Source organism: Aquarana catesbeiana, linkage group LG08 (genome assembly GCF_042186555.1).
Source record: "Aquarana catesbeiana isolate 2022-GZ linkage group LG08, ASM4218655v1, whole genome shotgun sequence".
NCBI classification, from domain to species: Eukaryota; Metazoa; Chordata; class Amphibia; order Anura; family Ranidae; genus Aquarana; species Aquarana catesbeiana.
Genome location: NC_133331.1, coordinates 203,828,718 through 203,856,077, shown reverse-complemented (window position 1 = coordinate 203,856,077; position 27,360 = coordinate 203,828,718). Strand labels below are relative to the sequence as shown.

The 27,360-nt window shown below is 41.6% G+C and overlaps 1 protein-coding gene across 1 annotated transcript in view; it reads right to left on the bottom strand.

Moving 5' to 3' along the window:
* POLR3A (RNA polymerase III subunit A) overlaps positions 1-27,360 on the bottom strand; it is a 143,072-nt gene that overhangs the window by 79,735 nt on the left and 35,977 nt on the right. The window contains exons 11-15 of the mRNA XM_073596832.1: positions 17,508-17,648; positions 16,563-16,632; positions 4,641-4,768; positions 4,403-4,541; positions 211-375 (exon numbers count right to left, since the gene is read on the bottom strand). Of these exons, the coding sequence (XP_073452933.1) occupies positions 211-375; positions 4,403-4,541; positions 4,641-4,768; positions 16,563-16,632; positions 17,508-17,648 (643 nt within the window). The remainder of the gene's footprint in view (positions 1-210; positions 376-4,402; positions 4,542-4,640; positions 4,769-16,562; positions 16,633-17,507; positions 17,649-27,360) is intronic.

Below are 27,360 nucleotides of genomic sequence, written 5' to 3'. Positions count from 1 at the left end.
TGACGTCCACCCAGAACGAGAGCAGCACTACTCCTCCGTCATTTGACAGTAGGCGGGTGGCAGTTGGTTAAAAGGAAATTTGAAAACTATGCACATAACCATAACACTAAGGACTACATGTCATACCTAACAGAATAGTTTTATCTACTGAAATTCGTTATAAACAATAACCTACTTTTCAGTCAAAAACTACAGGTATGCATCACTCACAGAGATAAACGGGTGCCAATCTTGCAAGACGTGACATAGCATTGGCAGCCTCAAGCTGTCCCCAATCTCGCAGAAGTATGTAGAAAATATTATTCTTTGAGCCAGAACCCAGAGTTCCTTTGTCCATGCTTCCACACATTAGCTCGCTGTTCTGAATTGTAACATCTGTAGAAAAAAAAACAAGTATCATATGATTCTGAATGATTCTGGAAAAAGACTAATGCCGGCCCTACACGGTTCGAATTTAATAAGAATTTTCTTTCGATTTTGGCCGATTTTCGTGCGCAAATCAAATTTGAGGAATCGGACATGTTGGAAATTTTTAGAAAAACGAACGATTTTCTAATCAATGATGGGAGAAGCGTGCAAGAAATGGAATAAGAAAAGAAAATTTACGGAGAGAAAAGAAGATTCCTGGCCACGAAAATTCTTTTCTGTAGCAACATGTGGTGAAATTGAAGGCTTGGTCGGCCGAATTTCGAAAATCAATGGTGGCATCATCGGATCACAAAAAAAAAAAAACGAACATTCTGATTTTGAAAAGAAAATCTGTTCGAAATTCGACCATGTATGGCCTGCATAAGGAAAACTAGAGCTATAGGAGAACATAAGTACTGAAATTAGAACTAGGGCACTAAAGAGAAGAGAAGAGAAGAGAAGAGAAGAGAAGAGAAGAGAAGAGAAGAGAAGAGAAGAGAAGAGAAGAGAAGAGAAGAGAAGAGAAGAGGGCACAGATACGGGTTAAATGTATAAAGGAGATCCTAAAAAGTAGTATTCAGCTCTTTTAACACTGCATTAAACTTAAAACAAAAATGCATTAAATTGCAGCTCACAAATTCTTAGATGTGACTTTTTTTTTTTCTTTCCTGGTGATTTAGCCAGTAAGTCTGTTATTTTTCAACTTACTTTAACAGACCAAGCTGTCCAGACCAAGTAGCAGTTATAAAGTTGAGACAAACCATTTAATGATGACAGGTGTGCTTTCAATGGTCAGTTTTTATTTAAGCAGAACTAAAGGGGTTAAACTTAGCTTTCCAACGCTCCCTTGCCGGTGTTCTGCCGAGAAAGTTCCCCTCATCGGATAAGGACCCCCCTCTACTGCGCAGGCGCAGCGCTTGCGCAGTAGGAACAAGGGAGCCGCCGAAAAGAGCTGAAGCTGAACATCTGAGTCAGCTGTACACGGCGCCTGCGTGCCAAGAGTATTTTAATAAAAAAAGAGTTTGTAACAGGCCGCTCGCCACGCTTCGGGCACGGCCTCGCTGCGCTCGGCATATTATTATTCTACCACTATGTCCACTTGGATGGTGGGGCTTTAACGTGGACATAGGGTAGAATGTAGTATGCAGGCGCCGTGTACAGCTGACGATCAGCTGTTCATCTTCGTCTATTTTCGGCGGCTCTGTAGTCATTCGTACTGCTTAAGCACAGCACATGCGCAGTACAGGGGGGTCCTTATCCACCGGGGGGAACTTTCTCGGCAAGACACCCGGCATCTTCTTCTGAGTGCTGATTTTCCGCAATTTTCATTGGCTGGCGCGGGATGTCAGTCACCCCAGCACACACAAAGACCAGACCAGCACTGTAAGCTGAGCTGCGCATGCAGTTTAAAAGTCTGCCTCTTTGCTGCTTGTGACAGCATTACGTCAGTTCCGCTTTAATGTAAAACCTTTAACCCAAAAGAAAATAAAACTGTTTTCTGTTACTGCCTGTAAAGTGTTCGCTGGAGCTCAGCTTCAATTTGTTAGTCAAGTCCATGTAAATCTGCTAGTCTAACACTGCCCTCCCTTCAGACTGACAATGCTGCTTTACTACTTCATCCAGAATTCAAACACCCTTAAACAAGAAGTGTTACTGGCAGGATCACCAGGTGAAATAAATGAAAAAAAGCTTAAGAAAAGAAAATGAATGCAGCCACAATATCTAAGGATTGGCAAGTTGACATATATTACATCTTTCTTTTGGGGTTTAATAACACTAACATATTGAGCACAAATGAAATAAACACTCCACAAGCAAACTATTTGTTAATCTTACTCTAACACTTGCAGCTTACAACTATTATCAATGCTGCTGGCTCCTGCTCTCGGTGCTCTTTCCATTACTCACAGCAAAGGGTTAATAGTGGACAGTATAGTTTCCAAACAAGTCTTTGAGCTTGGAGAAGGGAGGAGAGGGGAGTGGCCTGTCATTATGTGCTACAGGGCTGTGTGTTTGTCCATGCATGCAAGGGTGGCTCCATAGGATGCTGTAAGAGAAAGGATCTACCCTGAAACAGGAATCCTGGGGCAACAGTCATGGAACCAGCTTAAACTGGAACAGTGACATGGACTAAAATATAATGAAGCTACATACTTGGTAAGTTATTCCAGCGTTTCTCAACCGGTCTGCTGTGGCACCCTGGGCTGCCATAGCAAAAGGACAAAATTTGCCTGTACATTATGATCCCAGTGTGTTCCGTCTTAACAGACAGGAGGAAGAAAGCACAGCATGCACCTCCTCTTGGCTCTCTCCTCCTCTCTGCTCCTATCTGTACTCTTGTCTACAACCCACATAGTTGTGCCGGCTGGCTGCCCATGTCCAACCAAATGATGACGCCAAAGGGACACACTGGACATCCTCTCAGCTTCCTGGGTTGTTGGCAGGAGTACACACATGAGCAGAGAGGATTAAAGAGCAGGGAGGAGGTGTCAAATTGTAAAAAGTGCTCTGTTCAGGAGTGGGGTAAAATCTTCTGGGGCTAAAGTGGTTAAACACAGATGGGGGGTGCTTCCAAAGGTCAGCTTTTTTCAATTCATGTAAAAGCTTCACCCATAAAAAGATGGATAAAGAACAGTTGCATTAATTGCTCCTCCAGTGGAGTGGAGGCACTAAGAAAGGAAGTGCCTTACTAGCAGTATCACCAGCTGAAAATAAAGATATTAAATCTACAATATATTACATTTTGTTTGGGGGTTTACACCACTCCGAAGTGATTTGTAAAAGGTAATTTATTTATTTTTTTTAAATAACAAACCTCTATACTTACCTGCTCTGTGCAATGGAATTGCACAGAGCGGTTGTAAACCTCCTCGTTTCGAGTCCCCTGTCGGTGCTCCTGGCCCCTACTCCTCTGTTCAGTGCTACAATGGGAAGCCGCTTGCCATGGGGGCACTTGTGCGTGCTCTCAGCCGAGCCCTGCTGCTGCATCCATTGACAGACAGCAGACTTTGGTGGCCCTGCCCCGTATTACTGGCTTTGATTGACAGCACTGGGAGCCAATGGCTCCCGGTGCCCAAGCTAAGTCAGTGAGACCCAGAAGTGAGGGGTGAGAAAAGCTGCAGACGTACACAGCGCTGGATTGAATGAGGGCTCAGGTAAGTAAATGGGGGGTAAGGGGGGATGCTGACACCTAAACTTTTTTACCTTAATACAGGGAATCCATTCAGGTAAAAAAATGTCTAGGCTTTAAAACCACTTTAAGCTAGCCTTGCTGCTTCAAAATACTTATCTTTTTCTTAAAATGGTACAATTTCTCAGTTTTAATCATGGGATAGGTTTTCTATTTTCTACTGTAAATAAAATATGGCTTTATGAGATTTGCAAATCATTGCATTGTTTTTATGTAGATTTTACACTGCGTCCCAACTTGTTTGGAATTGGGGTTGTAAAATAAATATACAGCGTCATCATCCATATACACAAAGATCAGGGATAATGTAAATTAAACCGTGTGCGTTTAGTATCACCTAAATGCTAAGTGCATCTACACTTCGTTTTCTTTCAGTCCCCTTACAAAGTCCCACAAATACCCGTTGAGCCTGCCAGTGAAGTATACTTAATACAGCTTCCTGTGATGGTGTGGTAACGATCCTGCACTGCTCATGAATTTGCATTCATGTAGGCTGTGCCTGTTTGCACTACAGCGGGATGACAATCAGAGCCTGACTACACCTAGTCCTTGTACATTGTTTGATTACCAGCACTGTCTCTGATGCTGGAACCCTCTCACTGCAGTGTCTGGGAGAGCAAGGGTAAGAAACACAAATGAAGGAGGAGGATTTGGCTCTGTCAGGGAAGATAAAGGAGGGTTTTTGGTTCTTTACAAGGCTTATAGATCACATAGTACCTGGATTTGACACTATTGTCATACAGTCTACTGTCAAAGTAGTGTTGTTAACCCCAACAAGAAAGCTGTACCACACAGAAGACTTACAAGAATCATTGTGGCACAGATCTTCCCCTTTACCACAGTACTGCTTGCCCTTGGTCCTTAGGTTGGCACGGACTGGATTGTCCGCACTCGGTTGCAAAATAATGCTGAAGATCTGCTTTCCAGTCCACAAAACGACAGGCTGAGGAAAGAAAAGAAAAGATTAAGTAAAAATTGTTGAAGCCATAAATAAAATCCTAATTTGTCAGACCCCAAGACTAACGATGGATTATACATATACCTTCAGAATAGATGGATGTGGAAGGCGAGCTTTAATTTTCTCATCTTTTCCCACCAGAATAGACGCAATGATCTGACATGCTTTGGCACGGTCAAAAAAAGTGTCTTTAAGCGTAAGGAGATAGGCAGCTAAAAAAGAAAGAACATTTAGAATAGAAAAGGCAATTTATTGTTATAATAAAGATACATACATACAGTATAGAGTAGCTAGACTAAATATAAGCCACCCAACAACAGGATATAAAAATGGCAAGCACTATAAATTCCATCTTTCTAACGCTTGTGATGTTTTGTACATAGTTTTTGTTGAGCCTGGAAACATTTTACTTCAAAAGTAATATTGAAGTCTGTAATTTTCTGGAATTTAATAAGGTGTCAAAGAGGGTTATTCGCTAAGAAGAAGGCGCTGTACCAGTTCATACATTAGTTGGTGCGCCGGAAAATCATTAATTGAACGTGAGAACAGGCGCACGTTGAAGCGCAAATATCGATAATAAATACCCGCGTATGTAAACTGCAACTGGTGCTAGGGTAACAACGGTTTTCTCGTTGATAATAGCGCACTCTCAATACAATTGGTTAATTTCATCTAATTGGGCTTGACTTGTTAGGCAATTAGTAGGTGTTCTCCGTTAATTAACCCTTTTGATGCTAATCTCATTCCTATTACTTCTAATATATCTTTGAAATGTGTTTTTTCTTTTTTTTACCCAAATCTTTCAATATATTACAAAGGACAGAGAAGTGTTTCTAAACCCAATTAATATTTTCAGATCTTGATCTTTAACCACTTGCTTACTAGGCACTTAAACCCCCCTCCTATCCAGACCAATTTTCAGCTTTCAGTGCTCTCACACTTTGAATGACAATTACTCAGTCATGCAACACTGTATCCAAATGATTTTTTTGTCCTTTTTTTCATACAAATAGAGCTTTATTTTGATGGTATTTGATCACCTCTGGGTTTTTTATTTTTTGCGCTATAAATGAAAAAAGACAGAAAATTTTGAAAAAAATACGCATTTTTTCCTAATTTCTGTGATAAAATTTTGCAAATTCGTAATTTTTCTTCATAAATTTTGGCCACAATTTATACTGCTACATATCTTTGGTAAAAATAACCAAAAATTTGTGGAAATTATTTGATCTGTGTGAAAGTTTTAGAGTCTACAAGCTATGGTGCAAATCATAAAAAAATTATCACATCTGATGTACTGGTGGCCTATCTCATTTCCTGAGACCCTAACAAGCCAGGAAAGTACAAATGCCCCCCAAATAACCCCATTTTGGAAAGTAGACATTTCAATGTATTTAGTTAGAGGCATGGTGAGTTATTTGAAGTTGTATTTTTTTCCCACAATTCTTTGCAAAATTGAGATTATTTTTTTCCCCCCACAAAATTGTCATTGTAATAGCTTATTTCTCTCACATGGCATGTGTATACCACAAATGACACCCCAAAATACATTCTGCTACTCCTGAGTATTACGATACCACATGTGTGGGACTTTTTCACTGCCTGGCCACATACAGAGGCCCAACATGCAAGGAGCACCATCAGGTGTTCTAGGAGCATAAATTACACATCACATTTCTCAACCACCTATTACACTTTTGAAGGCCCTGGAGCACCAGGACAATGGAAACACCCACAAAATGACCCCATTTTGGAAAGCTAACACCCCAATGTATAATCTATGAGGCATGATGAGTCTTTTGAACAGTTCATTTTTTTTCCAGAAGTTTTTGAAAAATGTGGAAAAAAATGAAAACGCATTTTTTTTTTTTACACAAAGTTGTCAGTTTATAAGATATTTCCAACACATAGCATTTAGATAGCAAAAATGACACCCCAAAATACATTCTGCTACTCCTCCTGAGTATTACGATATCACATGTGTGGGACTTTTTCACTGCCTGGCCACATACAGAGGCCCAACATGCATGGAGCACCATCAGGTGTTCTAGGAGCATAAATTACACATCACATTTCTCAACCACCTATTATACTTTTCTATTAAACAAGGCCTAAATGGGCCATTGACATGCATCACAGTTCAATTTAGGAATGTGTCTTTGCAAAGTTAAACTAAATGAAATCCTTTATTTTTGCATGGGGATAGAGTGCAGAGGTAATAGAAGTCTTGTCAGTTTTAGGGGATGTCTGCACCCCTGATAGGGTGAAGACACCTCTCAAATTTTGCCAGATTCTCCTTCAAATGCATTCACTTCCTGTCACATAGCCAAACAAGAAGTGAGGGTAAAACTCTACCAATGTCTTTCCTTGGGGACAATCTAACTAGTGTCCCCATTAGGCAAATTGCACTCTAGCCCTTTGCTATGTACACCCCAAATTATTAGGTATTTTGACCTTTGGGGTTTGTTTACTTAAGGCAAATCCACTCTGCACTTGGAAGTGCAGTCGCTGTAAATCTAAGTGCACTTTCAGTCCACTTGTAGCGCAGAGTGGATTTGCCTGTAGTAAATAAACCCCAAAGTCCAAAATACCTAATAATTTGTGGTGTACACAGCAGAGTGCAATTTGCCTAATCGGTACACTAGCTAGATTGACCTGTGTGTCCCCAAGGAAAGACATTGGTAGGGTTTTCCCCTCGCTTCCTGTTTGGCTATGTGACAGGAAGTGAAGCCAACTTTCTGAAAAGGGACACAAAGTCCAACCTAAAAAGACAAGCAGGGGTTAGAACACTCACTTGGTTTCCCTCAAATGCCCACAATTTGAATAGGATTGTCTTGAGCTAGATTTTTGCTCAGTGCTCTAAATCAGTGCTTCTAAACCCTGTCCTCAAGTACACCCCCCCCCCCCCCCCCAACAGGCCATGTTTGCAGGTTTTCCTTCATCTTGCACAGGTGCTTTAAACCAGGCAATTGCTTGGTATTTTGGACAGCTTTTAGCTAAGATAAATCCCCAAAACATGGCCTGTTGGGGATACTTGAGGACGGAGGCTGAGAACCACTGTTCTAAAATGGAAAACTGAATACAGTACTTACCTTTCTGTAATTTTCCTTTCCTGTTGCCTATCCATGGCAGCATACAATCCATGCGTATGCTGCCATGAAGGCACCAGGAAAGTAGCTTTTTGCCCTGGTTCACACTGGAGCGTTTTGACATGTCAAATCGGCGGCAATTGCAGTCAATGGCATCGTCCTAATCGGTGCGACCATGCCCTTTTAGGCTTTAAGAAAAGAGCGAGAGTCTTTTTATATAAATTTTAACAAGGTACATGTCACATGTTGGCAACTTAACATGCTCACATGACCTGTGTGCAAATCTCCTTAAAAAAAACAAAGGTGAACCAGCTTAACAAAAAAATTAGTCAAAGATTAAAGGTGCGCCCATTCAATGCATGCAATTGCATGTACGTTGCTTAACATTTACTAAGATTTTGGGCGCGCAACGAAAAACTCATGTGAACGAGCTCAAGAGCCGCTTGTGTATGCGCAATGCTTACCGTATATACTCGAGCATAAGCCGACCCGAATATAAGCCGAGGCACCTTACCACAAAAAACTGGAAAAACGTGTTGACTTGAGCGAATGATGCGTCACTTTGTACACACACACACAAAATAAATAAAAAAAAAAAAACAAACACATCACTCCACCCCCTGCCACATAAAACTGCAGCCCGTCTGCTGCCTGCACACTAAACCACTTCAGTTTAGCATGCAGGCAAGTTTGAATGGGCCCTCACTCTTTGCCACTGCAGTTTTCCCAAACCTAGTATGTGCTGACATTTTAAAAACTGCTCTTCATGGGTTATGAAAAGTGCATTCACACCATGTGCGTTGAGCTATGTTGCTTACTGCAGGTCCAGTGCAATGAAAAGATATAATCTATTGTTTTCAATAGGCCCAATGGATGAAACTGAACATGCAGCTGAATATAACAGAAGTTAACCACTTCCCGCCCGCGTCATATAACGTCCTGGGCTTTGGGCGGACATATCTGAATAATGCCTGTAGTTACAGACATCATTCAGATATTGCCGGTTTCAGCCGGCGAATCTCTATGCCATAGGAACGATCATAGCGGCCGTTCCGCCGCTTGATCGTTCCTATGGGAGGCGAGAGGAGACGTTACCCCCCCCCCACCCCTCCCGCCGCCCTCCGGTGCTTGCTCCGACTCACCGTTACGATCGGTGAGGCGGAGAGCGGATCCGCCGGCGCCGGATGTAGATCATAGAGATTTCTCTATGATCATCGGAGGCCGGGCGCGATGTTATGACGTCACGCCCGGCCTCTCCATTCAAAAAAAAGGCGCCGTTTCGGCTGGGAAGTGGTGATCGTTTTATGTTTATTTTTTTATTTCAGGCTTCCCAGCCTAGTGGTGAGATACGGGGTCTTATTGACCCCATATCTCACTATTAAGAGGACCTGTCATGTTATATTCCTATTACAAGGGATGTTTACATTCCTTGTAATAGGAATAAAAGTGATCAAAATTTTTTTTTTTTTTTGTAAAAAAAAAACAAAATATAATTATCAATAATAAAAAAAAAGTTTCAAGCGCCGCTGTCCCCGTGTGCTCGCACGCAGAAGCGAACGCATACGTAAGTCCCGCCCACATATGAAAACGGTGTTCAAACCATACATGTGAGGTATCGCCGCGAACGTTGGAGTGAGAGCAATCATTTTGTCACTAGACCTCCTCTGTAACTCAAAAACATGTAACCAGTAAAAAAAATTTCAAGCACCGAACATTGGCACCATTCTACGAGCATGTGCAATTTTGAAGTGTGACATGTTAGGTATCTATTTACCCGGCGTAACTTCATCTTTCACAATATGCAAAAACATTGGACTAACTTTACTGTTTTGTTTTTTTTTTAAAACACAAAACTGTTTTTTTCCCCAAAAAAAAACACGTTCGAAAAATTCCTGCGCAAATACAGTGTGAGATAAAAAGTTGCAACAACCGCCATTGTATTCTCTAGGGTCTTTGCTAAAAAAACATATATAATGTTTGGGGGTTCTATGTAATTTTCTAGCAAAAAAATGATGATTTTTACATGTAGGAGAGAAATGTCAGAATTGGCCTGGTAAGGAAGTGGTTAAACAAACTGCAATGAATTAGAATGCCTCACAGCGCAGTGGAGCGTACATTATGAAAAGAGAAACACAGTTTTTAGATTTCTCCTGTGGAAAAAAAAAAAAAACAAACATTTAAAAAAGAGAAATAGCCAAAGCACTTCTGACCCTACTTCTCCTATGGTTCGTTCTGCACTCCTGTGACCTACTTTCATCTGACAGCAGGCTAAAGTCCACTGTCGGCTGACGTCACTCACTCACTAAACCAGCCGCTAGCTCAGCCTCTCAGCGAGCCACTTGTGGACTGAGCCAGCTACTCCCGCCCCCCTCCACAGCCCACCTCTTCAGCAAGGGCTGGAGGGGCAGAGCAGAGAGCCTGTAGCTGATAGTCTCGGCTCTCTGCTCAGAGCGGAGGGGAGAACTGAGTGATCAGCGATGTTTGATCGTCCAGTTCTCAGTGCAGAGGCAGCAGGGGACAGATGCAGCATCCACCTAGGTGAGCATATTTTTTTTTTTTTTTTTTGTGTGGAAATTTATTTTAACATAAAGCTTAAAAAAAAATTGTTCAATGCACATAATCTTAATAGCTAAGGTGTTGTCTTAATAGCTAATGTTAAGGTGTGCTTAATGAAAAACAAATGTGCAATTCCAGCCTAAAAAAATGCAGTTGTTTGGACTGCTTCCAACTTCAGTTCAGGCACATACGGTTTGGGCTCTGGAACTCTGCTAGTTGCTTCCTGTTGTGTTTAAAGCCTATTTATCAGAACATAGGAGGAAAATGACAGTCGAGTAATACTCACTACAACTGTGCTTATAAGTGTTTTTGCTTAAAAATCACTTCCTTGATCATGTAGTGCTTCTATTTTTTGTCCACCCATTGTAAAGTATGTATAGTGTATATATAACACATAAGGCTATGCACCAGTGTTTCAAACAGTTTGAGAGCTTCCGTATACAGTACTTCATTATTATACAGGATTTATATAGCGCCAACAGCTAGGCCAGGGAAAATAGATACATAGCTTACCCTTCAAAGTAGAGCTGCACGATTTTTGCTAAAATGAGAATCACGATTTTTTGCTTAGAATAAAGACCGCAATTCTCTCACAATTCTCACGGTGTAACATCATCTTTCACATTATACAAAAAAAATAAATAAAAAGAATTGGGCTAACTTCACTACCGTTTAGATTTTTTTTTTTTAAAATTGCGTTTGAAAGACCGCTGCGCAAATACGGTGCGACATAAAATATTGCAACAAGCACCATTTTATTCTCTAGGGCAGTGGTTCTCAACCTTTCTAGTGCCGTGACCCCTTGATAAAATTTCCCAAGTTGTGGGGACCCCTAATAGTAAAATTATTTTCGTTGGTCATTTCATTGCTGTAATTTTGCGACTGTTATGAATTGAAATATAAATATCTGATATGCAGGATGTATTTTCATTCCTAGATATTTAACATCTTAAAGCGTAGTGATTAATCACAAAAACAATCTAACATACAGTGCAAGATATTTATTTAACATATAAGTTACAAATGAATAAAATGCCCCACCGAGACACAGGGTAAGTGCCGGGCAGACGGCGGGGCATAGTGGGAGCATTGATATGGCACGGGGGCAGCATTTGATGGTACAGTGGGAGCATTTGATAGGGCACAGTGGCGGCAATTGATGTACAAAAATGCTATCTCTGATTACCAAATCACTGGTGTTCCCTCAGAATCAGCAAGCTGTCTGTGTTCACCGGAAAAGGCGTTTCATCGCCACCATCTTGGTAGACTCGTCCTCAGCAAGCGGACTTCAGTGGGTGTAAAAACATGTCCGCTTCCCGACTTCTAAGTGTAGCCTCACTGCGGACGAGAGTACCAAGATGGCACTGACGGAACGTCACTTCCGTGCGGACTCTCCTCTCCCGGAAGTGACATCTTGCTGGCCGAGACGGACAGACTCCAGTGTAACACAATAACTTCGGGTCCGTCTCAGCCAGCATTCGCGACCCCCTGGCAAATCGGCAAAAGACCCCCCCAGGGAGTCGCGACCCCCAGGTTGAGAACCGCTGCTCTAGGGTCTCTGCTAAAAAAAAAAAATATATAATATAATTATATAATATACCAGAAAAGCTACAATTTCTGGGGAAATTGTGTGAAGTGTTCTTGCCTCCACCAGTAGTCTACAAGCATTATCAAGCCTAGCAGATGAAGGTATGACCACATGCATTTGGGGGGTCTCAGCAGCTTGACGTAGAATGGAGGTGAAGGTGTGCTATCTGTTTGATGATAATCAGTGTTTACATTCACTGTTTCCTGGCAACACTCATGCCCTGTTTATGCTTCACAACCACTGCTCAAAACACAATACACAGGATCATGATAGCTGTAATAACTGTGCAGTATTTCAGATGGTTGTATTTTAAAAACTGTAAATCCTACAGTGAAGATCTTTATATTGTGAGAATCACAAGACCCAGACCTAGATTTTGATGCATAGTATGTCTCTGAAATATTAAAAATGAAGGCACAGTCACAGTTTAGATATTGCCCTTCAAATTTGGAGGGGGCTACAGTAGAGTTTCAATGAATGTCAATGGACGGCGTGAGTTACAAACAAATGGTCATATTGTGCAAACTATCAGGACTATGGCTTAGCCGTGGACATGTTTAGTGGCAGCAGGGATAGCTGAATGTTTTGATATAAGATTTGTGTAGGTGGGCTTGAAAATGAGGGAGTGGTGGCAGTTTAGAAATCATGTCCTTATTTTTCAGCTTTTGTCACCTCCCACTCTAGTTTTGAACATTTCCCCATTCATTCCTATGGGACCAATTTCGCCACAAAAACAACGATATTTCGTGAACCATTCGGCGAAACGTTCCACAAAGTAATAGCACACCAATCGGGAACAATCCGCACGTTTTGGTATATTACTTGTCTATGTAGTGTAAAAACTGTGGGAGGAGTTAGGGTGGTAAATTTGGCTATAATAATATATATGTGAGATAACAGTAAGTGGTCTTGCTATGCAAGAACACTTAATTATACACACACACATACAGTGGGGAGGTAAAGTATTCAGACCCCCTTACATTTTTCACTCTTTGTTATATTGCAGCCATTTGCTAAAATCATTTATCATTTTTTCCTCATTAATGTACACACAGCACCCCATATTAACAGAAAAACAGAATTGTTGACATTTTTTCAGATTTATTAAAAAAGAAAAAAGAAAAACTGAAATATCACATGGTCCTAACTATTCAGACCCTTTGCTGTGACACTCATATATTTCACTCAGGTGCTGTCCATTTCTTCTGATCATCCTTGAGATGGTTCTACACCTTCATTTGAGTCCAGCTGTGTTTGATTATACTGATTGGACTTGATTAGGAAAGCCACATACCTGTCTATATAAGACCTTAGAGCTCACAGTGCATGTCAGAGCAAATGAGAATCATGAGGTCAAAAGGAACTGCCTGAAGAGCTCAGAGACAGAATTGTGGCAAGGCACAGATCTGGCCAAGGTTACAAAACAATTTCTGTTGCACTTAAGGTTCCTAAGAGCACAGTGGCCTCCATAATCCTTAAATGGATAATCCTTAAACATTAGGGATGACCAGAACCCTTCCTAGAGCTGGCCGTCCAGCCAAACTGAACTATCGGGGGAGAAGAGCTTCGCTGAGAGAGGTAAAAAAGAACCCAAAGATCACTGTGGTTGAGCTCCAGAGATGCAGTCGGGAGATGGGAGAACGTTGTAGAAATTCAACCATCACTGCAGCCCTTTACCAGTTGGGGCTTAATGGCATAGTGGCCCAACGGAAACCTCTCCTCAGTGCAAGACACATGTAAGCCCGCATGGAGTTTGCTAAAAAAACACCCGAAGGACTCCAAGATGGTGAGAAATAAGATTCTCTGGTCTGATGAGACCAAGATAGAACTTTTTGCCCTTAATTCTAAGTGGTATGTGTGGAGAAAACCAGGCACTGCTCATCACCTGTCCAATACAGTCCCAACAATGAAGCATGGTGGTGGCAGCATCATAGTGTTTTTCAGCTGCAGGGACAGGATGACTGGTTGCAATTGAGGGAAAGATGAATGCGGCCAATTACAGGGATATCCTGGACGAAAACCTTCTCCAGAGTGCTCAGGACCTCAGACTGGGCCGAAGGTTTACCTTCCAACAAGACAATGACCCTAAGCACACAGCTAAAATAACGAAGGAGTGGCTTCACAACAACTCTGTGACTGTTCTTCAATGGCCCAGCCAGAGCCCTAACTTAAACCCAATTGAAGCGAAGAAAAAGTAAGCACTTAGCATAAGTGTGAAACGCGTCAGTTGCTATCCTGTACGTTCCTGCTGTAGTATCCTGTGTACTCTATGATCCAGTTTTATCAATAAAAACACGTTATTCTGTCCGGTGTGTGGCCATCCAGATCATTTCGTTCATTCCTGTTAAACCCAACTGAGCATCTCTGGAGAGACCTAAAATTGGCTGTCCACCATTTACCATCCAACCTGACAGAACTGGAGAGGATCTGCAAGGAGGAATGGCAGAGGATCCCCAAATGCAGGTGTAAAAAACTTGTTGCATCTTTCCCAAAAAGACTCATGGCTGTATTAGATCATAAGGGTGCTTCTACTAAATACTGAGCAAAGGGTCTGAATACTTAGGACCATGTGATATTTCAGTTTTTCTTTTTTAATAAATCTGCAAAAATGTCAACAGTTCTGTGTTTTTCTGTCAATATGGGGTGCTGAGGAAAAAAAAAATGAACTTAAATGATTTTAGCAAATGGCTGCAATATAACAAAGAGTGAGGGTCCCCACTGTGTGTGTATAAATTATATATATATATATATATATATATATATATATATATATATATATATATATATATATATACACACACACACACACACACACACACATACACACACAGGGCTTTTTTTCCTCAAACAATAGGTGCTGGAACTTAACCACGGCCCCACAAATCCCCTCCCCCCACACACACCCTCCAAAGCACATCAAATAGTGGGTGTGTTCAGTCAAATTTCACAAAAACAGTAGGAGGGTCTTAAAGGGGCATTAAATACCAGGATTGCATTACATACAGAGTGCAGAGCTGTCACTTGTAAACACATGAACCAGACTTCTGTGTTTACAAGTGATTGTGGTGAGCAGGCACCAAAGGGTCTGAGCCAGAGGTGGTGGAACTGAGTTAGTTCCACCAAATTCCCCCTGAAAAAAACGAAAAAATGCATTGTTTCTACTTATTCGTGTGTTGTGATGAAACTTGGCAGGCTGTCTGGATTTTTTTTCCAGCTGTGAGAACTCTGCATTTGTTAGGAAGAATCATGACATGCTGTTTTAAAGATCGGGAAGGGAAAAAGATTGCGATTTCAATTCTTAACGATTAATCGTGCAGCTCTACTTCAAAGTTGTGTTGGTGGTGGGGATCTCCTCTTTGTTTTCTATGTATTCATGGTTTCCTGGGACATCAATCGAAATCTGCTGAACTTCAAATTATAATTTTTTCAATACCCCCCTTAAGCTCAGGTGACTCTGAAAACTGCAACCACTAGTCTGCTTTTATAGCCTTTTTCTTTAAGGCTGGGTTCACACTTATGCAAATTGGATGCGAGCGTTTCCCCACATCCAATTTGCATGACAGTAGACTGACCGGCTCTCAATGGAGCCGATTCACACATCTCAGGGGGTGGCTGCGGAGCAAATTGCACAGGGGTCCCTGTGCATCTTTGGCACTGTTTCAGGTCAAATCCATACCAAAATTTGGGCCCGATTAGTCCCTGAAATGGAGAACAGGGACGCACTGGACCCCTGCTGTCAGGCGCATCCGAATCCAGCCTAAAAGGATTGTAAAGAGAAGAGAACACAGATGCCTCTAGGTTAGAAATGTAAACATTTTAATACAATACAGGTGCATTATTCCACTTGCAATAAGGTTAGGGAGGTAAGGCACAAGTCCATCCACACTGGCGTGGCATCAATCCGTACACAGAGGCGTTCAGAACAGCTGACTTAGCCTGGAGGGGAGGAATCCAAGCCAGCAGGAGCTCTAATTTAGCTGTTCTGAACATCGCTTTGTACCGATTGACACCATGCCAGTGTGGATGGACTTGTGCCTTACCTCCCTAAACTCTATGTAAGTGGATAATGCACCCGTATTATATTAAAAGGTTTACAGTTCTAACCTAGAGGCGCCTGTGTTCTCTTTTCTTTGCATATCTGCTTTCAACCTCCCCCTTAAAGGCTGCCCTGGTTTCTGGACTGTTAAAATAATATATACAGGTCTCCCCTCTTCATCTCTCCCCTTTTATGCATACACTTCACTTCAAGGACTTATTGGTGGACTAATGTATTATTCTTCATACTATATAGCAGTGCCACTACCCATATTTTTTTTAATTTTTTTTAAAGGGTTGTAAGGGCAGAAGGTTTTTATCTTAATGCATTCTACGCAACAGCCCCCCTCATACTTACCTGAGCCCCATCTCTCTCCAACAATGTCCATGAGTCCCTCCCTCCTGACTGGCTGAGACACAGAAGCTGTGCCATTGGCTAATTGACTTTGACAGCAGTGGAAGCCAATCAGAAGAGACGGGGCAGAACCATAGCTCCGTGTCTGAATGGACACACGGAGCTGCAGCTTGGCTCAGGTGCCCCCATAGCAAGCTGCTTGCTGTGGGGGCACTCAACAGGAGGAAGGGGCCAGGAGCAGCCAAGAGGGACCCGAGAAGGAGGATCCGGGCTGCCCTGTGCAAATCCACTGCACAGAGCAGGTAAAGTACAACATGTTTTTCATTAAAAAATAAAAGGTAGAAGACTTTACAATTACTTTAAGGCTCTTTTACTACATGTACCTGTAAGAAAGTCCTGAATTGCAGCAATCAGTGGCTCCCCATTACGTGGTGTCACAAGATTGGCTTTAGTCTGCAATAAATAACAAAAAAAGGGAGAACATTTTTTTTTTTTTTTTAACAACATTATACATTGAACCTGTCTGGACAGAAAGTTGGGAGCAGAGATTGAGAAAATGATGCAGGCTCAAGTATTATTCCGATCCTTTTTTTCCCTACCTTGTGATCCAATACCCTGTAAAAACACAGTAAATGAAACCTGACAAGTTAGAACTGCAAACCTGCATATGCTTGTTTAAGGTCAGTGACTCACTTGACAGTGAAGCCAGGGTCAGCATAATCTTGCACCTTTAAAAACTAAAATTAGTAGTGGCAGCCTCAATATTTTTATCTGAACCTATTCTGCTAAAAAAGGCTCAAGCAGGAAACAAAGGGGTCAATGAGTAAAGACCAGATTTTGTATATGGTCACAGAAATGGACAGGTAGACAAAAACAGTTAGGAATTATGGCAGGGAGATTGCACTGTTGGGTGTATAAGACAAAGCTGTAGGGATGTCTTAAAGGCTCCACTTTACCTCTCTCTTGGACTACTGTATTAGTCTGATACCTACCTTGAAAGTCTTGGAATGTAAGCTAATGTGGTAATCGAACATTGCTAGTTTCCCAAACAGCAGCCCAGAATACAAATAAGCTGGTATAAAGTCATAATGCCAACTTTCACTGCTAATTTTTGCAATAGTTCAACAAAAAAGAAAACGCTGTTAAATTTATTTTGCAGAGAGATTTAGGAATTTAAAAAGACCTATCTGGCTGTTCCATTAAACCTAAGCCATTTTTAGTGAACAAGCACCCTGTTTTTTGAAAACAGAAAGGAAATGATCAATTTATCTTTGTAGGAAAAGTCAGCAGTTTACATTGATAGCATTATTCTGCATAAAAGCACTTACCCCCATCAACACATAAGCCTCTGCCTTGGCTTCTTCAGTCTGAGGAAGATGTAGATTCATTTCATCACCATCAAAATCAGCATTGTAGGGTGTGCAGACACATTCATTGAAACGGAAAGTTCTGTGCGGTTTCACCCTGGCCTGTGGAGAAAATGTGAAAAAGTTACACATGCATTTAAAAAAACTTATTCTAAAAACAACTTACTCAATTTAGTACACCAACAATGTCTGAATTGGCATCAAGGTCACACAACAGATGTGATAGTTGTACTTTTCACATACAGGAATCACAAATCCATACATATGGAGGACATATAAACAAAGCATCAAATGTCATAAGCGCCTGCGATTTTTCCACTTTTTAAATCCTCAGTTACATTTTATTGCTGCTCATCTCCTGCGGCATTTTCTTGCCACTTCCAGTCTACATACATGTACCCCAGTAACAGCTGTATGGTATTCCTTATGGTGAATTTGCTAAAGATGACAAGAGCAGGCCATGTCTTTTCAATGTGTGTCAGTCCAGCTGCTTGTAATTTCCCCCTTCGAAAGCATGAGACAGGTTGACAACAGAGGAGAACTGAGAAACAGGAAGCCTCATATTCATCTACCGGTGGCGCTGTAGGCAAAGCTGGAGGCTAACGCTGGGCACACACTAGAAGTTTTGTTTTCATTCAACTCAGTGGGCTGAACAGAAAAAAAAAGCTGAGAGATTGCTATACTAACACAAGCAATGTTAGTGAAGCGATCTCCCCCGCTGTGCCTGTGTGTTCCCCCCCCCCCACCTCCAGAACACACTGAATAGTGTTTGCTGCCATTGGCTGACAGAGCTGATCAGATGCTGGTTGGACGCTGGACTTCCAGCATGCCCATTCGGCAGAAGCTGGCTTCTGTAGAACAGACAGCTGTACACGCAAGCCGAAAGTCAGACCGTTCCAAACCACCCTTTTTATGTCCAATTTTCGGCCTGTGTGTGCACTCAGCTGTACGCTCCAAGTTTGCTAAAAGTATACATAGTAGATTCATTCAGCCTCTAAAATTACTTAATTTCCTAAAAAATGCTTACATTTCTATAAATTCCTTTCAAGCATCAATTAAGCTGGAATACAGATTTCATACCTACTTGAAAAAATAAAAGCAAATGCATCAACCACCAATGTGATAAAGAATTGTTTAAATTTAGCAGAAGCAACTTTTTTTTTTTTTTTTTTTTATTCTGTTTATTGAATTTACAGTATAGGTACAAAACTATGCCCACACAGGGGGCATGGCTAGCCGGCGCGGTGTATGTACGCTCACTGAAAGAGCTCCTCTCTGCCAAGGGCCATTAGACACTCAAACAGCGACTTACAGCCTAGAAATTTTACTGCCACCAAAGCGGTTCAGCTGGGGGAACATCAGGGATGACATCCAGGAAAAGAAAAGAGGATATTTACCCCAACAAGCTGCCAGATTACTTCATGTGGCAGCGGCGGTCTCCTGAGCAAGATGGCGGCGGCAAGCAGGGGAAAGGCACACGAGGCTCTCACACACAGAACGGCACTGCACAGGGGAGAAGATCAAGCAGAGCTTACACCTCACCCACCGCTGAGCAGTACTCCCTGCCTCCCTCAGCCTCATCCAGCCCAGCCAAAAGCAAGCCAAAGTTGGATCACACAGAGGAGGATGATGAAGAGGTAAGCTTGCACTCATCTCAGGATGGTACCAGAGAACTACAAGACTCCATAACTGACTTCCCCACCGCTAATACACCAATAATGGACACTACACTTAAAGATATGTTGATATCTCTCAGATCCACATTGCATGCTGACATTCAATCACTGACTAGACAATTTAAGTCTGAAATATCTTCAGTGAACAAGAGAATCTCACATGTTGAAACAAAGATGGATGAATTCGCTTGCACTTTCAATGATCTAGTTGATGCCCATAATGATAGAGATGACGACATGATGCAACTGAAACTTAAATTAGCAAATTTAGAAGATAGGTCCAGGAGAAACAACGTTAAAATACGTGGGATACCTGAATCAGTTAAAAATCCTGACCTGAAACCTCACTTTATACAAATGCTGAAATCTGCCCTTCCAGAAGTTCCCCATGATGAACTAATAGTGGATCGTATCCACAGACTGCCTAAGCATGTAGCCGCCCACCTTCCCAGGGACACTATTGTCAGAATACATTTTTATCATGTCAAAGATCAGTTTATGGCAGCCACAAGAAACCGTGATTCCCTTCCAGAGGAATTCCAAGAACTTTCCTTTTATACTGACCTATCAGGCTTCACCATGCAACAGAGGCGTCAACTAGCCTCTATCACGAAGCCACTGAACAACCACCATATCACATATCGGTGGATATACCCAGCAAAACTCATGATAATAAGAGAAGGAACTACACATGTGATCTCTAACATCAAAGATGGCCTCCGCCTCCTGCGAGATTGGCAAATCATTCTCCCTGATGCAGACGACCAAGACAACTATGGCTAGAAAGAAAGAGGTCCACAAACCAGATCTACTGCTAGGCAACCTCTACTGCTATTACATCCCTAATGGCCCCGGGGACTGCCACCTTTCGTTTACCTGTTAAACACCCCTCGATTGAGCGGTTATTCCTACCGCACTGATTCTTTTAAGAATCAAGTTTTGTTTGTTGCTGTTAACTGTTTTCTTTTCTCCAAGAAGTTTCCAAGAATAGGATCCATCCCTGTACAACCCACAACCCAAGGAATCATCTGCTACATCACTTGAACAGAAACTCCACCTGCAGTATTTCATCTCAGCATAACCGCAACAACTAACACCTGAGAGTTCCCTAAACCGCAAGTCCCACCTTACGGACCACCGCACTGCCAGCGTCTGACCATCGCCTTCCAGATCAGAATCGAGCCATTCATTGGCCTTAAGGTAACCAGCATCTAAATTGTTGTCAAGCCTTATAACTAAGAATAACAGGCAAATGGCCTGGAAGGAAGCTAAAAATCTTCACTGTGATGTGATATGTCTTCAGGAAACCCACTTTGCAGCAAATAAATCGCCTAACTTTCAAAATCGCCAGTTCCCGCACATTTTCCAAGCAAATTATACCTAAAAAAAAAAAAAGGGGTGTCGCCATAGCTATTAAAGATACTGTGCAATTCCAAAGTCTAGATATCCATTTGGACATTTCAGGCAGATTCATTATCTTAGTATGTGAGCTTAACGGCAAAAAATTCACCTTAGTGAACATCTATCTTCCAAACTCCAAACAGCTATCTTTTCTAAAAAAAGTATGGAAAAAAGTCTCATTGATGCAACAGGGTCATACCATTTTGTGTGGAGACTTTAATGCTGTCCACAACAGAGACCTAGATGTATCCAGTCAGACCAAGCATTCAAGAAACAGATTGACTTTGAAAGATTTCATTTCATCTTCCGGTTTGTATGATGTGTGGAGGTGCCAACATTCCTAAGAAACGGACTTTACTTTTTTTTCCAGCGTTCACCATACATATTCTCGCATAGATTTGTTTTTAGTAGATAAATTTATCCTACAACAGATTACTAAATCTGAACTGCATTGTATTACATGGTCGGACCATGCTCCGATATCGGTGGTCGTGGGGGATCGCTGTGCCGAGACCAGGGCTAACAGATGGCGCAATGACATTTTCACACTATCTCAACCGCAAAATCGAAAAAGCAATTGAAGAATTTTTTGCCATCAACGCCCCCTCGGTCAGCGACCCCTTCACACTATGGAATGCACATAAAGTTTACGTAAGAGGTCTACTCATACAGATGAGTGCTAGAGCAAAAAGACAAAGATTAGAAAAGCTCAATACTATATTAGCTCAAATCCAACAGTTAGAAAACGTAAACAAACAACATACCACATAAAATATAAGAGAAGCATTGTTTATGTCCAGGCAAGAATTGCGAACTCTCCTAATATCACGCCATAACCACCAATTGAGATCACTAAAAGCTCAGACATAGATACGGGAATAAAGCAGGAAAGTCCCTAGCCACACAATTAAAAGAAAAAACTATTAAACAAAAAATTTCCTACCTCATTAACCCCAAATCCAACAAAAAAGTTAACAACCCACAAGAAATAGCCGATGCATTTAGCGATTACTACGAGAAACTATATAACCTTAAAAAGGACCCAGATACTTTTCAGCCCAATGACACGGTGATTTCAGAATTTCTGGAGTCAATACATCTCCCTAAAATATCACAAGAAGACTTGGCATACATAAACCAACCATTTACGCTACAAGAAACAAACGACGTCATCAAACGTCTCCCCCGCAACAAAGCCCCAGGCCCAGATGGTTATTCTTCAGAATATTATCAATTATTCTCTCCCATCCTAACCCCCCACTTACTCCCTGTTTTTGAAGCTGCAACAACTACAGCAAAATTTCCCCCAGAAATGCTTACAGCCACAATCATAACTCTCCCTAAACCAGGCAAAGAACCCAACCTTCCACAAAACTTTCGGCCGATATCCTTATTAAATGTAGATGTCAAATTGCACGCTAAACTGATAGCAAACAGATTATCATGTATTTTACCCAACTTGATAAACTATGACCAGGTGGGATTTGTAGTGGGTCGCCAGACCACAGATGCCACCAGAAGAGTGTTAAATCTTCTTCATCTGGTAGAGGAGAACAAAGAGCCTTCTCTGCTTCTGGCCTTAGATGCAGAGAAGGCCTTTGATAGAGTGCATTGGGGGTACCTGTCCAAGGTCATGGATAAGTTTGGTCTGGTCGGCCCATTGCAAAATGCAATAATGGCACTATATTCTTCACCCTCCGCATTTGTATATACAGAAGGCATGTTCTCTAAGCCATTTCTCATTACAAATGGAACAAGACGGGGTGCCCTCTGCCCCCCATAATTTTTACCATGCTTATGGAACCACTAGCGGAAAAAATAAGGTCCCATCCCTCCATACATGGTATCACGTCAAAAGAACACCACCACAAGATCTCATTTGCAGACGATGTTATTCTAGCTTTATCAAACCCAGACAAATCATTACCCACAGCACATGATGTCCTTGCACAATTTAGTAAAATATCTTATTATAAAGTTAATGCATCTAAATCCAACATATTAGGAATACATATACATAAAAAAACTTGAAAACCACCTCAAACACTCCCTACCATATCCCTGGTTGTACGAATCAATTACCTAGGTATTAAGCTCACCTACCCAGTTTCGAAAACATATACCATTAACTATACCCCACTTCTCTCTTCCTTTCAGCCAGAACTATCTAGACTAGGGAAGCACCACTTGACGTGGTTAGGCCGATTAGCAGCGTACAAAATGCTCATCCTACCGAAACTAATATACATATTCAGAGTTCTACCAATACCAGCACCAGCATCATTCTTTAGATCAATGCAAAAACAATTATCTGACTTTGTATGGGCAGGGAAAAGACCAAGATGTTCCCCTGAAATACAAACTAAAAACAAAACGGTGGGAGGCATGGGTTTACCAATTCTGAAAGACTATCACACAGCGGCAGTTCTGGACCAACTTAAAAATTGGTTCTCTAACCCTATTACTAAACCATGGTGCCACTTGGAAACTGTACGATTAAACAAGACGTCACCATTATCATTTCTAATTGCTACTAAAGCACATAAACAGAATAGAAGGCTCCACAAACAATACAAGCGATACTACAATCTTGGGAAGAGATCAACATTACAGGGAATGAATTTTACCCTTCAACAATGATACCCATTCCCCTTGACACACTGCAATGGACAATTCCAAACATTAACCTTCGCAACTGGTATAAGGGAAACATACTAAATATAGTGGATATCATGTGTGGCAATAAGCTGTTACCGTTTAGCACAATACAACAGAAATTTAATCTCAATACTTCTGAATTCTTAACATAAACCCAGATTACTTCATACCTTCAAGAGGCTAAGGCCACACATGTGTCCATAGTAGAAAAAGTATGGACCTTCCTCCAATCCAAAAACCCCAATATAAAAGGAATAAAAATGATCTACAATTATCTTCACTCTAAAGATGCTTTTACAAAAAATAACAAGATTTCCAAATGGGAAAAGGAATTAGGCAAAGAGTTCACAGATCTACAATGGAAACAAGCGATTACTAATAATCGCAAATTTTCCAGATGTGCCAATTATGAGGAACTTACACAAAAACTAATGTTAAGATGGTACTACACACCGTATATTACGGCAAAATTCTCTAGAGACAACTCAAACCTATGCTGGAGAGGGTGCGGACAGATAGGGACCCTAGCACATATGCTATGGTCATGCCTGGGAGTCAAAAAATTTTGGTGGAAGGTCTATGATATGCTTTCAAAATTAACTAAAAGCACGGTGGTCCCAAACATAGAACAAGCTATTTTAGGATTAAATATGGACCAATATAAACCAGAACATAGATGTATAGCAACACAAGTCTTACTGGCAGCAAGAATGGAATTGATATACAGGTGGAAAATCGATTGATGTACCTACTATTAAAGATATAAAAATAAAAATTAACACTATAATAGAATTTGAAAAAATTATGGCATACAGGGATGGAGCCTTTTCAAGGTTTGAATCTAACTGGTCCCCATGGAAACTTCTTCTCTCTTCTAATTATTTGTTTTAATTCTTTCGTTTAGCCATTCAAACTAGCTGTAGCTGGTAAGCCATGCAAAGTGATATATCTCAATGATCCCCGAGACATACTGATTATTACTGAAAAGTTTACTGGTTTACTAATACATTTGGGGGGGGGGGGGGGGGGATTCCTGTGTGAGCACAGTGTGTTCCCATTGGGGTGCCCGGGGATCTCTTCCCCCTATATACAAGCTCTGTACTCCCTATTACATATCCACAATTATTCTTGGGACACGAGTAAATATTCTTATCTCACTGATTCTTTATAGTAATAAAGCAACATTCTTTAAGATACGTAGAAAATGCTACAGACATACTTAACGTTTATAATAAAAATATGTAATATTTTCGATTGCTTTCTGTACAGTAAGTACAGGATTGTTTCAATATCTTCCTGTATGACTGCATTTATCTGTATTTGTACTAAAAATTTCTCAATAAAAACTATTTGAACAGAAAACTATGCCCACACAGGGGAAAACACGTGCAGATCACAAGTACAGTATCTGCTGTAGACAGTGCCAACAGAATTAATAGATTACGGCCTCCCAATATTGGGCGATAAGCAGGGCAGGCCGAGAAAATATATGAGTGAACTCTCCTGACGTATGGGGACAGCTCCAACAGTACGGAGTTTGGATGAACCCTGTATGGGGTGAAATATGCCCTGTGTACTATTCTGAATCGAATAGGTCTCTCCCTAAGGGAGACGAGTTGTTTAAATGGAAAGTCCTAGATGTCTGTCCAGTCATCTCCGTCAAGGTATGGTATCAGCCAGCCATCTACTCCAGAGGGAGGTCAGGTCTGTAAGAGTGTTCATACACAGATGATTATACAGAACGGACATAGGTTTGACCACACAATCTGATCTCACAACTTCCTCAAGCACCGACATATTTTTTTTTTTTTGGAGCCTGTAAAGCATTGCACCAGCGATCAGGTCTCCGGCAAACCTGTCAGTATATCTGTAAACCCGTATAGACAGGCAGATACACTGACAGGAACAAATCAATGAACTACCATGGCGCTCCACAGCACCATGGTAGTTCATTGAGAACAAGCTGACAATGGCAAAGGATACCAGGGGTTGTAGTTCATTCACACACAAAGCTGTGTGAATGAATGATATGGCCCTGTGGGCGGCACCCTGCACGGCCGCTCTTATTTTAAAAAGTGACAGCTAGTACGGGAAACTTCTTCCCGTACTGCTGCCACAGTGAGAGAGGGCAGTGGCTGCAGCATTGGGAACATGTTACATGATCCACCCTAAAAAGGGGTGGAACATGTAACATGTTCCCAAAGGTGAACTTATCCTTTAAGCTCTCTCTCTAGGCCTTAAGAGTGGTGAGCATGGGTGGTGTCAAAGAGTAAGGGGCCTTGGCACCCTGAAAGAAAAGAGATTGGAGGACTTCCAAGGAGGACAGCGTTGCTGCCTCCAGTACTATGGCCATATTGGTGTGTCCGGGCAGAGCCACCAATAAGCAGTAACTAGTTGTCAAGCCAGATAATACTTAAAGCAGTCTGGTAGGACCAAGCCCCTTTGAGAGTCAAGCCTCATCAAGGTGGACAATTTATAACGGGGTGGGTGAGGTCCCCAAAGGAAGGAGGAGAATGATTGATTTAATTTAGTGAAAAAACATTTAGGAATTCCTAAACAGATAAGTGAATTTAGGTAGAATTTTAAAATTTTAATAAGATTAACTCAAAAAGACAATGGCAAATTCTCCCATACTTTTAGTTTTGCCTTGACATCAGAAAGAATTGACAGTAAATTTAGTTCAACAAAGTCAGAGGTGGAGCTGGAAATTAAAACATCCAGGTACCTGAACTGGTTTACCCACTGCAACGGCATATCAGGGGAGGAAAAGCATTGTGCCCCAGGGTCTATTGGGAAAATTGGTTATTTGGTCCAGTTTACGTAGAGGCTCGTGACCTCTGAGAAGGTGTTTAGAACCCTGAAGGGCCCCCTGTAAGGGCAGGCTGGGGTCTTAAAAATAAGGAGCAAGTCATCAGCGTACAGAGCTACCCTCTCCTCCAGCCAGCGCGCAGGCCCTGGATCTAAGGAGAGGTACAGAGGGCTTCAGTCACAGGTTCCATGGCGATGGCAAAAAGAGCTGGAGAAATGGGGCAGCCCTGCCATGTGCCCCTTTGAAATGAGAAGGATTCAAACAGGCAACTCCCTAATTTGATGGAAGCAGTGGGGGGTTTGTAGAGAGTATGAAGCCAGTTTATAAAAGTGGAGGGGGGGGGACGTCTGAGAACCTCCGATATATATATGCCCATTCTACAATGTCAAAAGCTTTTTCTATGTCCAGGGAGGCCACCACTCTAGTACCCCGATTAATGTGAGGGATTGGATGTTGATGTCTGTAGATCTATGGGACCCAAAATCTGTTTGATCCGAGTCCACCACAGAGGATAGGATTTTATTGATCCTGCCCGTAAGGAGTTAGGTAAGTATCTTAAAATCAAAATTCAGTTAAGCTATGGGTGTGTATGAGGCACAGAGAGCTGGATCTTTAGGGCTTTTATAGATTAACACTATATGGGCATCATTCATTGAAGGCATGAGTAAATCTTCAGCAAGACAAATGGAGTATAAGGAGGCCAGTCTTGGAGGCAAAGCCACACAATGTACTTTATAAAATTCTATCGGGAGGCCGTCAGGGCCAGGGGCCTTACAACTAAGGAAGAGGTTAATGACAGCAAGAATCTCTTCAGGCAAGAATTCTCGCTCCCTGTCTGAGAGCCAACTCAAGGCCACCAAGCTCAGAAGGGACTGCATGTTAACTGGGCAAAATCAGATGGCAATGAGGGGGAATATAGGCGGCTATAAAAATTACAAAACTCCTGTAAAAAACCTGCTGAGGATGTAATAATTGTGCCGTCATCCGCTTTGATCTCGGGAATGATAGTAAGAGGTGTGTCATGTTGGGATAATAGAGCCAGGAACCTCCCATTGCGGTCACCCTGTTCAAAAAACACTTGCTTAAACTTATGATGATCCAGCCTTGCAACCTCAGACATGCAGTGGGTATAGAAAATAAATCACCCCCCTTTAAAATAAACACATTTTGATGCTTTGCAGCCTGAAATGAAGACTGTTTTGTCCAGCTGTATTTACTATTTACTTATAACATCCAAATAAAAGATAGGACACCAACATGCCAGAGGAAA